The sequence below is a fragment of the Grosmannia clavigera genome (assembly GCF_000143105.1).
Source record: "Grosmannia clavigera kw1407 unplaced genomic scaffold GCSC_142, whole genome shotgun sequence".
Lineage (NCBI taxonomy): Eukaryota > Fungi > Ascomycota > Sordariomycetes > Ophiostomatales > Ophiostomataceae > Leptographium > Leptographium clavigerum.
This window is the reverse complement of record NW_014040799.1, coordinates 128,346-140,324: the sequence shown is the minus strand read 5'-3', so window position 1 is coordinate 140,324 and position 11,979 is coordinate 128,346. Positions and strand designations below refer to the sequence as shown.

General features: G+C 53.8%; 3 protein-coding genes across 3 annotated transcripts; all 3 read right to left on the bottom strand.

Moving 5' to 3' along the window:
- Window positions 1–37: 37 nt before the first annotated feature.
- Window positions 38–2,272, bottom strand: CMQ_5423 (uncharacterized protein; the record flags this gene model as incomplete). Its single annotated transcript, XM_014317380.1, has 1 exon — window positions 38–2,272. One exon carries the CDS (start codon window positions 2,270–2,272, stop codon window positions 38–40), a length of 2,235 nt encoding a protein of 744 aa, XP_014172855.1.
- Window positions 2,273–4,413: 2,141 nt separating this feature from the next.
- On the bottom strand, window positions 4,414–5,443 carry CMQ_5416 (histone h1; the record flags this gene model as incomplete). Its single annotated transcript, XM_014317373.1, has 5 exons — window positions 4,414–4,578; window positions 4,670–4,994; window positions 5,063–5,085; window positions 5,271–5,297; window positions 5,381–5,443. The coding sequence occupies 5 exons, from the start codon at window positions 5,441–5,443 to the stop codon at window positions 4,414–4,416; spliced, it is 603 nt and encodes a 200-aa protein (XP_014172848.1).
- A 2,999-nt stretch (window positions 5,444–8,442) lies between these two features.
- On the bottom strand, window positions 8,443–10,107 carry CMQ_5454 (cyclic-AMP independent regulatory protein; the record flags this gene model as incomplete). The annotated part of the gene is made up of 1 exon (XM_014317411.1): window positions 8,443–10,107. The coding sequence occupies one exon, from the start codon at window positions 10,105–10,107 to the stop codon at window positions 8,443–8,445; it is 1,665 nt and encodes a 554-aa protein (XP_014172886.1).
- Window positions 10,108–11,979: the final 1,872 nt, after the last annotated feature.

The following is an 11,979-nucleotide window of genomic DNA, read 5'->3' as shown; positions in this document are numbered from 1 at the left end:
CAGGTGATCTAAGCCATACATCGTTCCAATCTCCTTGCTACTTCGAGAACTGCCCTCTCAAGGCATCAACCTCTCTTTGCAGAGCGCTCAGATCGGCCAAGATGGCGCTGGCTGACGGGTTGTTGTAACTGCTCTCGTTGCTCCCTTTTCGTGGCGTCACTGTCCCATCTGTTGCATTAAGCGGGCCATCGGTACTTCCCCGGCTGCTACCTCGCGCCCGCGGTGGCGGTGGTGGTGGATGTTGATGCAGATGTGCCTGCACGCGATGCGACAAGGCATCTACACCAAGGACGCTCGATGGACGCCCACTGGTGCCGCTGGCCAAATCGCCCACCTGTCCTGTCTTGCTCTCCTTCTTTCGAACAGAAATGCTTCGTGCCGGCGGTGGTGGTGGCTTGGCTAGTTTTGCCGGTGTAGCGCTCCCAGATATCACACTTCCGACCAGCCCGGACACAGTGACAGCATCTCTGCGCACCACTTCAGCCCCGGGACTTGTACTTTCAAGAAAATGGGTGCCCAGCGTGGTCGGCGTGACTGGCTGGACCTGTCCTGAAACATTCACATTATTCCAGGCAAAAGAACTGCGGTTGCCATCCACCACGATGGACGGACTGGACGCTGCTGACGGCATGGAAGGAAACGATTGAACCGTAGGGGAGATATACGACGTTGGCAGCCGCGCTGCATGATGAGGTCGTCGTGGAGGTGGTGGCGCAGGCGCGTTGATGGTGACTCTGAGGCTGGAGGATATTGACCGTGTAGATTCAAACGAGGACCGCCGTGAAGCCTCGGGGGACCGGTCCTGTGCACTCTCTGCCCACGACGGCAATGACTGCGCAGAGGGAACCCGATCCTGGATGCTTGATCTGCTGTCGGACCTGGCATGAGCCATCTGCCGCCGAGGTGGAGGGGTAGGCTTTTTCGTCTGTGTCGGAGCCGGTAGTGCTAGTGGTGGTGAAGAGGCAAGCAACTCAGCTGCCGGTTTCGAAGGTGGGGGGGAGATTGAGAGCGTAATGGCGTGCGAGGCGTTTGGGGGCGTCGGTGGGTGCGGGTGAGAAACGGCGTCATCAAGAGCATCCAGGTTGATGTCGACTTCTGGTATCCTCCCTGCGATTTCGCGGTCAAAGAGGCTTTCAGCTTTCTCGCCTGTGCTTCGGAGTATGGGTGGCACCGGTAGAGGCTTGTTCATATCGGAGGACGAGGAAGATGGCCGGATGCTGCCGCCACTGGTTCGGCGGTGGGGTGATGTCATTGCTGCCGCTACCTCATCGGCTGCTTCCTTCACATTGTGCGTGGAGCTGATCAGCTTCCCATGACGGGAGCTCGGTGGTGGCGGCTTCTTGCGCGGAGTCTGTCTCTGTGATGGGGTGGTATGCGGTCCCTGAACAAACCTGCTTCGGTCATCTTCTGCTCCGGAGATCTCGTGGGATGACCTCGGAGAATCCCAGGGTATATGCGCCGTGTCGAAAGTCGAATGTTTCGAGGTCGAAGAGGCGTCGGTGAAGCTCCCCAAATCGGTTCCGGCTGCTCCTACTCCCGTCCCGCTACCATCTGCTTGGCCTGTCATCAGCAGCCTTCTGAATGCGTCGACGTTCAGGGGCGCTTTCCCAACAGTTGGGGCAGTTGCAGGCGCAATTGAGGCTGGAACGGGAGACTCCCCACCTTCGTCCTTCTTATCCGGCTGCGTGGCTCCAAGTGTCTTGTGGAAGGGGTTGTGAGTCGGCACCGGCTGTGTCGATGGTACTGTAGGTAAATCTCGGCCAGACTGGGGCGCCCGGTCGTCATCCGTGTCTTCGGAGCCGCTGCTGTATTCGTCGTAGCCAGGAGTATCTGCAAAGTGCACAGCGTACTTAGCCGTACCGCTGACGCTGGCTGTTGCCGTGTCTGCAGCCCCATAAGCGGGAAAGCGAGCTTCAAAGTCGGCATCGACGGATTCTGGTGACGAGGGAGGCGACTGCACTCGCACCTTCTTCACCGGCTTGGGATTCAGAAAGGTGGTAGACGGCGGAGCCTCGGTGGATTTGGGGAGTGCCCGGAGCTGATCTCGAAACTCATCGCCGGTTGGATGCTGGAGACTCTGCAGGTGTTGCTCGAACAAGAAGGCTGCGGCAGAGCTACCGGAGCTTCCGGCAGCTTTGGCACCGCTGAAATGCGGCAGGTCTGGCCCAGCAGAAGGAGGGAGACTGTTTCCCGATGGCAATGCGACAGCAGCAGAGGGTGTCGCAGATCTTCGGCGGAACGGATTGTTGGACGTAATTGAGGTTTCCGCCATGGCTGTTGTGGTGCGTGGAGAGACAGGAAGCGCGCGTTGCTTTCTGGGCGGCCAGGCTCTGTATCAGAGGTGCTTTGCGGGGTACAGCCGTTGGACGCTGGGGAATTTGTCGAGGACTTGGGACGCCGGTTGAAAATATAGGGCACTTGCGGCTTTGCGCTGTGGCTTCTGTCAATAGCGCCCTAGAGTTAAGCGGATTGAAAGAAAGAAGATGGATAATGAGCTAGGCGATAATAAGTGGAAGGGAAGATGCAACCCGCAGAAATGTAAGCTTCAGCCTGTCGCCATGGTCACTCTCAATACAGCGTTATGGCTCTTTGTTTCCGCTCGTCTTCCCCTCTGCCCAATGCTTCTGTTCTTCAATCGACTCTGCTTTGGTCGGGGTTTGAAATTTGCGGCTCTGCTTCTGCTACTGCTAGGGGAAGTGCTGCTGCCTAGAGGAAAATGCCAAGCGACTTTATAGTGTTGTCGTAAGACTGGGCTGGAGAATGACGCGTGCGTGCGTGCAAACGATTACGGTGAACTGTGGGTTCGTTGTATGGTCCCAGCGCCTGGCAAAGCAATCCGAAGATGGCAAGGTAGACAATATACAGAGAAGCAAAAAGGTTGCGCGGAAAAGAACGCACGTTTTGGTAAAGGCGGCAAAGATGGAAGGTGCCTCTGTCTCTTCGCCAAATCGACCACCTTCGGGCAGTACGGATACGGACGGAAAGGAGGGGGCCGGAGGACAGAGTAGCTAACTGGACGGGGCTCTTGGGAGGGGCGGTGCAGGCAGGTGGGGTCCTATTTTTGGCCGTATGCAATAAATTGCTCGCTGCCCGCGAAGTAAAGCGCTTTGTCAGCTGCCAGATCGCATATCGCAATGTGGGCCGTTTTTGTATTCAACATTATGGGAAAATGCTATTACATACCAGGCCGAACCATTCTGAGGGAGCATGAGACAAGATGCGTGCAATACCTGTGGGTCTGGGGAGGGCCTCCTCTGTGAGTACTCCGTAGCTTGGCACGGCAATTCCATGCGCAACCTGTCGGAATTACATACAGTACTCCGTAGTATCGTGTTATTTGACGATAACGAGTGGGTACACACATATCTTGTCAAAAGCATGTCCGTTCTAAGCACGGGATGGTCTGTACGAGTACAATCAGTATGTCGGTAGTGATCGCACAATCTGACGCACTAAAATGAAGAAGACGAGCCAAAGCGACAGAACGAAGCTGAGAAAAAACGGTGTGCGGCCTTTTTGGCGTCTTGGACAGTTGTTAGCGGCAGTACTTGAATATTTAGCGGGTCGACACCGCCCCGGCAAAGTATGTTATCAAGCACGCGCGATGAGGAGGTTTCGGGGCGATTGAGTCGTAGCTTGAAACTCGATACTGTACGGAGTACGGAGTACTCCGTATGTATGTAAGAATATACGACGTACGAGCACGGAGTATGGAGTAATACATATCTTGCAATTTCGTGGCCTTATCTTATCCAGATGCTGGTTGGCACACGTGATGCGCTGCCCCTTTCCTAAATGGTAAACACGACCCCTGTGCTTCCGATTTGTATCTCGCCAACATTGGCCAGGACGCGTTCCGGCACCACTTGATGTTGCAGGCTTTAAGAGATGTCGAGGCTGCGACGTTGGCTCCTCTCAGAACCTATGCGCACAAAGCTTATTATTATGTAAAATACGCAAATTCTGCACTCCGTATCTTTCTATGCGGGGCCGGAGCAGAACTTGCGACTTGGACAACACCAGCAAGATGCGGAAAATCAATCAAGCCTTGTTGAAAAACAGCTAATATAAGCCCGTCATAAAAGTGTAAGCAAAATATGTGCGCAGAAGCAGTCGTAACAATCAACCATGCAGAGACTTGACACAATCACTTCAATCCCACAAACACTGCTCCCGGCCTTCCTGCCTCCTCCAGGCGGACAAACGCAATAATCAACCCGACGTACTTATATATCACGTACACACTCAAGATATACCATTGCCCGCCACCATCCGTCGCCTTCCAAGATACCAATAAACGCCGATCTCAAACCAGAAGGGGGTACCATCACACGTAACTATAAAAACAACCTGTGCAGCAGACAACATTTGCGCTCACGAAAAGAAACAAAAAAGAACAGGGTATGGAGCAGATCATGCCGACTCAGTAGACTTTTCCTTCTTCGACGCAGCCTTCTTCGGTGCCGCAGCCTTCTTGGCAACGGGCTTGGAGACGCGGCCTGACTTCGTCGCCGGCTTGGCCTTTGGCTTCTCGGCGGCTGGAGCAGGAGCGGGAGCGGGTGCAGCAACAGCAGCAGCCTAGAGATGTGTTAGAATAAAGGGCCGCAAGTATGGGGTGAGATGCACTAAAACAAGGTCAACGTGCCTTCTTCTGGGCAGCCTTCTTGACCTCCTTCTTCGGGGCAGCCTTCTTGGGAGCGGGCACCTCCTTCTTGGCGGCAGCCTTCTTGGGAGGGGTAGCCTCCTTCTTAGGGGGGGCGGGCTTCTTGACCTCCTTCTTGGCAACGGGCTTCTTCACCTTGTCGGCCTCCTTCTTCGGGGCTGGCTTGGCAGCCTTCTTGGCAAGCTTGGTGCCGCCTGAAGCGCCCTTCGGCTGCTCGAAAACGCCCTTCTCAACGCCGGCCCGCAGCGCCTTGTTGAACAGGGAATCGAACATAGTGTCCGTAACGGACAGGCTGTTGTTCGCCTTGACATACTTCTTCAGCGATTGCCGGCTGGCGGTCGAGTTAGTCTACTGAATGAAGATTGAGAGGGAAGCGCAGCCGGCGCGACGGCGACTTACCTTGATCCGTTGCGGTCCTTGAGCTGATCCGTTGCGGTTGCGTTAGCGAATGCTGCGGTCAAATGGAGGCTAGGCTGGGAACAAAGCGCGCGGGGGAGCCACAGCAGACAAAAAATCCGTCGCAAAAAAGAGACAAGCTTGCGCCATGACATGCAGACAGAAAATGGGCAAAGGTGACTATACGCTGCAAAGAATGGTGCGTATTTACCGAGACAATAGCATCCGTAATCATATCCTGCGACGAGAGTTAGCGCAAAATCCACATTGCGACAGTGCAAATTAAATCGTGTCGCGGTATCATTGAGCGCGGCGACAAACCTGGTACGAGGCATGGGCAGCCTTCGCCTTGGCCGCGGCGGTTTCAGTCTTCTTCGGAGGCATTTTGCTGATGTGGTGTGGGTGAATGAAATGTTGGGACGTTGCGAGAAGCGTGGGCGCGACGGGATTCTTGGATAGTGGGAGCTTGCGCGGTGTAATAGAATAAGTTTTGAAAGGGTGTGAATGATGTTCAATCCAAAGCTGTTGAAGAACGAGAGGAGAGGAGAAGAGAAGGAAGAGAGACCGGAAAGAGAAGCAACGGGGGGAGGGAGAGGGCAGCTGCGCGCCTGCCGGGCGACTTGTTTATATATGAGAGCGGGGGTCGCGGCGCAATCAGTAAGTGCGTGCGGTCGCAGCATTCTTTTTATTATTAAAACGGGTAAGAGCGAAAAATATTAAGAGAATAATAATAAAATCACACGCCTCGTTAGCGGCGGTTGGGCTGCGTGTTATTTTTAGTGGGGATGCGTGGACAGCACATGAGGCACAGAACAAAGACCGGGAAGAGAAGGCGACGAGACGAGGGACCGACACCATACACCCATAGCCAAGTGGCCCAGGCGCTGCAGCGAAATCAGGACTGGGTATCAAATCAACCCCTTCTCGTAGCGCCCCGATGTAAGATCAATGGCAGATTGCCCGACACGGCTAATGGAGATCCTGCCTGCACGCAGTCATCACAGGGCGTCTTGATAGTTGGTCTTCTGGCAAGTCTTCGCGTTGTGTGGAGGTACACTCGCCAGCAGGCACTGCCATCCTCCTACTCCGTATGTATGCTTTGATAAATCCGCAGGATACGGAAGAGCTCTCCAGCCAGCGCCTCCCTCCTTGCATAGTGTTTCACGTCTCGTGACACCCCGGTTTTGTTCCACGGGCCGTTATCACTGGATGGTTCCTTTCACGTGCACGCGTACTGGTATGTGTCTTACGCAGTGCATTCGCGCACTTTTAATCTCTTGAATGGGTATCTGTAAGATATAGGTGTTGGTGCTGCTCTCTCCGGTCAGGAAGTCATGTATGTGATCGGAAAGGTGAGCACCGGCCACCCCCTCCCAGGGGGTACCACGTCTCCTGATTCGTCTCGCCGATCTAACCTATCTTACATACTCCGTATTATCTTACTTATATGCGCACAGCCACCTGTGGCACCTAGAACCACAACCACCAACACTAACTAGCGCTCCAATATGACTAGTGGCCGATAGCAAAGACGGCAACACAACAGCTTTGGTGGGCAGGTGTTGCTTTCTATCTGGCTGCTTCCTGATTGCGGCTGTCAAGCATTCTTTTCTAAAGAGAAAAAATACTCCACCCATCGTTTTGCCTTCTTTCCGCTGTTCTTTTTTATGATTGGCCGCCCAACCAGAATTGAACAAATAACAAAAACAAAGGACATCTTCGAGCGGATCTTGCGTCCTTCCCCTCTCCTCTTACGAATAGAAAGACTTCTCCTTTTCTTTCTTTATGTTAACACCCCTTATTTCTTGCGCCTGGCCTTGTTCCTAAACTGTCCTTTCTTTTTATTTTCCGGACCTTGTCATTTCGTATTGCGCATTGTCGCTTCACGTTCGGACTCGTATCCAGGCTGCAGCGCAGCAGTATGTAAGATACTATGTATGTCATTACGTCTATGTACATATGTATCTTATCTTACGGGTAGGCAACCCTGCTTCAATCTTGTCGCAGGATGTGGGCACGAAAATCGGGGTCGCGCCGTTATGAAGTGCACGTTCCCAGCGTTAGTTATTATTTGAGTGGGGCAACCAAAATCTAACATCGTTTAATACGGAATGTCCCAAGCTTGTTAATCCGGCAAGCCGCATCTTGCTCCGCAGTACAGAGTATTACAGTTGTATGTTTTGCTTTATGGAATGCATATCGCTTCTTTTACATATACTAGTGGTTGCGCACAATCTATAAGCCCTCTCGGGATTTACAGTGTTACTAAGTATCTTATTATGACAAGATGGGTTTTGACCATTGTAACGCATTGACTCGTTCCAAAAGGGTTGCCCGTTTGTTTGATGCAGTACGGAGTAGTCGATTCGCATTGGACTTCCTACACCCGAGTTAGTAGTGGTGGGGCTTTGTCTTAATGGCCAAGTTGCGACATATGTAGACCACTTTTTGATACTGGAAAAATACTCACAATCTTCATACACCTAGACCTATAATTTGTCCACACAACCATATATTCTTGAAATATAACTCTACAAGACAAAAAGCAAGCCGTATTTATTTGAGGGTTAAGTATGTATCGTTGGGTTATCAAGGCAATCTCGACTTGAACATCTAGTACAAATTGGTTGTTGATGTGATACCAGATAAAACAACGGCAGTATCAAGTAACAACTTTTGCAACAGGGTCTGAAGTAACCGAACAAAACATCTAAATTGTTACAGTTAGGCTCCCACTTTACTTCCTACATGATTCTTAAGGATATCTCAAGTTCCAAGAAAAACCCCATGTTAGCCTTTCCCATCAACATATTATAGATAATGCTGTCAACAACGTGACATTCTTCTCTGATAGGAAGAGCTCACTCACCCAGCACACGCGATAGTACTCAGACTGCAAGCCGTGCTTTCCTTACACCTACTTTCTTCCCAGAAACAAGCCAGAATACGACCAGGCAGATGCAGCACTGTACCTATCATTATCAAACTACCAACGCATCATTCAACAGCACCACGTCGGCCATCTTGGTTTAGTATCTACAGATCACATAATATGTCTTGCGAAGAGAACGAATTTAAGCGAATAATCGCCTTCCCAACTTGATATTCCACGACTTTTCATAGGGATATAAACCATCCAGCGCGCCGCCCATCCCCCAAAAGGAGAAAGTCCTAAAGCCCAATCACTAATCCTTCCCATATGCAGAAAACAAACCCTTTGTCCCTGAATCCATACACGAACGGACGCTGGTCTTCCCGCCCCCCTCGGATTCAGCTGGAAGAAAATACAGCAAGCCCACACTCTATCAAGACTCCGCCGCATAATGAAGCACCATGACAACAATAGAATTACAGCTTACATCGACATATATGACCGGGCCCCCTTAAATGCAAAACTTTCTGTCTAGCCTTGACAAGGCGCGTGTGTCTTCGCCTGATGGCGCGGGCTGCAAGAACTGCTGGGGCACCATTGCAAGTGGGGCACCGTTTCCGGCACTGCCGGCGCCCGGCCCGCCTGCGCTCGGTGACGGCGCGGCAACCGAAGGAGGGAATCCCAGATGCCGCGGCGAGCTGCCAGCGCTGTTGGTGTTGGCAGCGTGAGCGACGGCAGCCTCTGACGATGACTGCGTTGGGTGCAGCAGCGCTGACAAGCTGGCCTTATTGCTACCATTGGCACCACATGAGGCGCCATTCGTGTAAGTAACCGGGTATGAGTGCCCGTTCGTTGGTGATGGAGAGAGCCGCCGAGGAGACGACTGGGTTGGTGGCAGACTGCTGGCTGGTGCAGCAATTGTCGAGGAAAGCGCCGGCAGCGACAGCGACACTGGAGGAAGGTTGGTCCTGGACCCAGGGGGTGCACCGTATGAAGATGCAGCGGTATTCGCCGATGCCGCAGCGGACGATGCAGACGACGACGCGGAAGACGCGGAAGACGCAGACGAGACCGGAGGGAGCGCCGGCAACGATTGGCGATAGAGCGATCCAGGGGACCTCGACAGATGGTGGAGATGGCTTCCACTGCCTGGTCCCATCGGTGACTGCTGGCCATACGAAGGCGTTGCCCGCGAGATGCCCGGACCGGAGGCTTGTGGTGGCGGCAGGGGCATGCGGTGATCATACTGCGGCGGTGGGTTGCTGTAAGGTGGGAGGGAATGTGAGAGCGGCGCCTGTTGGTGGGCGGTGTAGTAGGTTGAGGGCGGAGGTGGTGGTGGCGTACGAGAGTGTTGCTGGCCCTGGTGCTGAGGCTGATGAGACTGCTGCTGTTGGTATGGGGCGGAGGCTGGGGAGTAGTGACTGTAAGGTGGCGTGGCAATGGGCGAGGGTGGCCAGGAGTAGCCTTGCTGGCCGTACGGCTGATACGGCTGGTGGTGGCCGGGACCCAGCTGTTGAGGCGGCCCACTGTATGGCGGCAGTGCGTGGTAGTGGTGCTGCGGAGGCTGCTGGTTCATGGGCACCCGCGCAACGGCGGGGATGGGCGTGTTGTCACTCATACTCGACTCCGGATACATTCCCTTGACGGGAATGACGCTGCGCAGAGTGAGATCGGTAGTTGGATGGGGCAGATCGGGCTCGCCAGGTGCTGGCCGGGCGTAGTATGAGATCAAATGCAGATGCTGGCCATTGGATGTGGTGATGCTAAACGACTGCTTCATCAGACCATCGGCTTTGTAGCGATAACCGTCGGGTTCTCCGTCGTCCTGATCCTCGTCGCTTCCACGGCCGGACGAGTCGGGCGTCTTGCCGCTCACGCGCCGCATGGTGTTGAACCCACTCCCTCGTTTGCCTTCCATCTCACGGTAGGTCAAGAAGCTGCCAGAGACGCGGCTGGCACTCCACGATTTGCCGTCGGTCCATCGCCGCATGCCCGCTTCCCGCTCGTCCCATACGAAGACCGAGCCGGATCTGATGGCCTGGCGTTCCTTTTCCGACAACCTCCGCTGCACACGCGGAAGGAGGCCTAATCTACAGGCCTCAAATAGCTTGATTGCATCCGCTGGGGTCCGTACAATGCCATGGTACGTCTCCATGGGGTGTTTCTGTGCAGCCATTTTTGGCGTTAATGGGTGGGCGACTGCCCGTTTGAGAACTGTTTGTGTGCTCTCCCGTTGTCTCTGCTCACTCCCAGTGGACAGGCTGTTCATCCGAGTGAAAGCAGGTCTGATTGATGTGTTTGGGGACTGATGTCCTCCCGAGTTGTTGGCGTCACCTTCGTAGTTGTGCTGGAAGCTATCGCACCATTCGGTTATCCGCAGGACGTCAGAGATGAGGGAGATAGCGCAGACGTTGTATTGGTCCCTTTCCTTCGTTGCAAACACAGCTAACAAATGAAATCCAGGCTGAGTTAAAAGGCTGGTTGGGGATAGGTGCACGATGCCAACGCTATAAGCTTGATTACTACGGCACGGTGGCCACGCGGCTGGCAAATAGAGGGACCGAGGAGCAGAGTGTTGCGTGGCGTGCCAAGACAATAAACCCGGCTCGATGATCGACGGGCAGTTCCTGGCGTCAGGCTTAAGAAGGGCAACCGCAGACGAGGCGAAATAGGCGCAGGCAAGCTGAAACGCAGTTGTAGAGGTCTGGGCGGACAGTGGAATGGTGTGGAGTGTTCGCAAGAGGTGTGGCATCAGCTTGATGACGTTAGCTTTTCCCTTTCTCGTAAAGTTTTCTCTGTACGGAGTAAACGTGAGAGCGAAGATGCTCAGGAACGATCTGAAACGCAAGTCAAGGTGTGGGAAAGAACGGAGATTCTAGGGACATTTAAACGACGTTAACCGATGCGCAAGGGGAATGGAGGCAACCATAACAAAGTACGGAGTACCGGGCCGTGGAATATCTCCATGACTGCGTTGGTCTGACAATGTTCATTCGGGGAGTGGGCCCGTCCCGCAGGTGGGCGAAACGCGGAGACTTCGAGACGAGCAAGGGGAGGGGGTTAAAGACGAGGGCCGCGCACGCAAGAGGGCCCCTCTCATAAGCTCGAGCGCTTTGAGTAGACTAAGGAGGACAGACTATCCTACCCAGTGCCGCAAGATGATATGCACGGACATACAGATAGGGGAAGGGGGAAAGGGCAGAATAATTTCGTCCGGAGAACAGAGCCAATAACGGCCGTAGGCCTTGGTGATGAAGCTTCCAGAGGGCTCTCGTGAGCAACTGATATACCCAGGAGTATAGCGTTGCATCGTCGGCTGGATCCGACAGGACGAGAAGCCGTCACGAAGTAGTTGGTCTCAGTCTGGGGCCACCATCACAGGTCCCAGCAAGTTCGATCCGATTGCCAGATCCCCGATACACACCGAGCTCAGCATACCGCTGCTGAGGCTGTCCGGGGCCGACACTGTCCCGTGTCCTGCAGCGGTTACTGCTGTCGTCGTTGCTTTGTTTCATTGATGCAGATCCTGCCTCTCGCCCTGTCGTTCCCGAGTTCAAGGGCAATATGATCGGGCCATACGTCGTAGATGGTGGCGGCCGGTGTTGGCTTGAAGTCCCGGTTGACAGGCAAGACAGACACCCCACCCCTTCACCTCTGGAAGAGGGTCGAGTTTACGACTGCTTGTGGACCATGCTCAATTCAATGGCGCCTTGTCCTTGTTGAAGAAAGAGCTGTTCTGGACCGATCTCCGTTCGTGGAATCCGTCGCCCGTATGTGCGCGCTTAGGTAAAGGAAAAAAGGCAGAGCGGGCAACGCGAAGCAAAAAGAGACAGAAAGAGAGACAAAAAGAATCGTGACAAAGAACAACGTTCGTATACGTACCTCGCAAAGGGCAACAGTGATTACAAGACTGCTTGAAAACAAAATACGGGATGCCGAGTGAGCCGAGGTGGGCGATGCAAAAGACGACGTTTTTAGCAAGACGAGGGTGGCGCTGACGGGCGACGATGAACGATGGCAAAGACCGCAATACAGGATATGAGAAGAA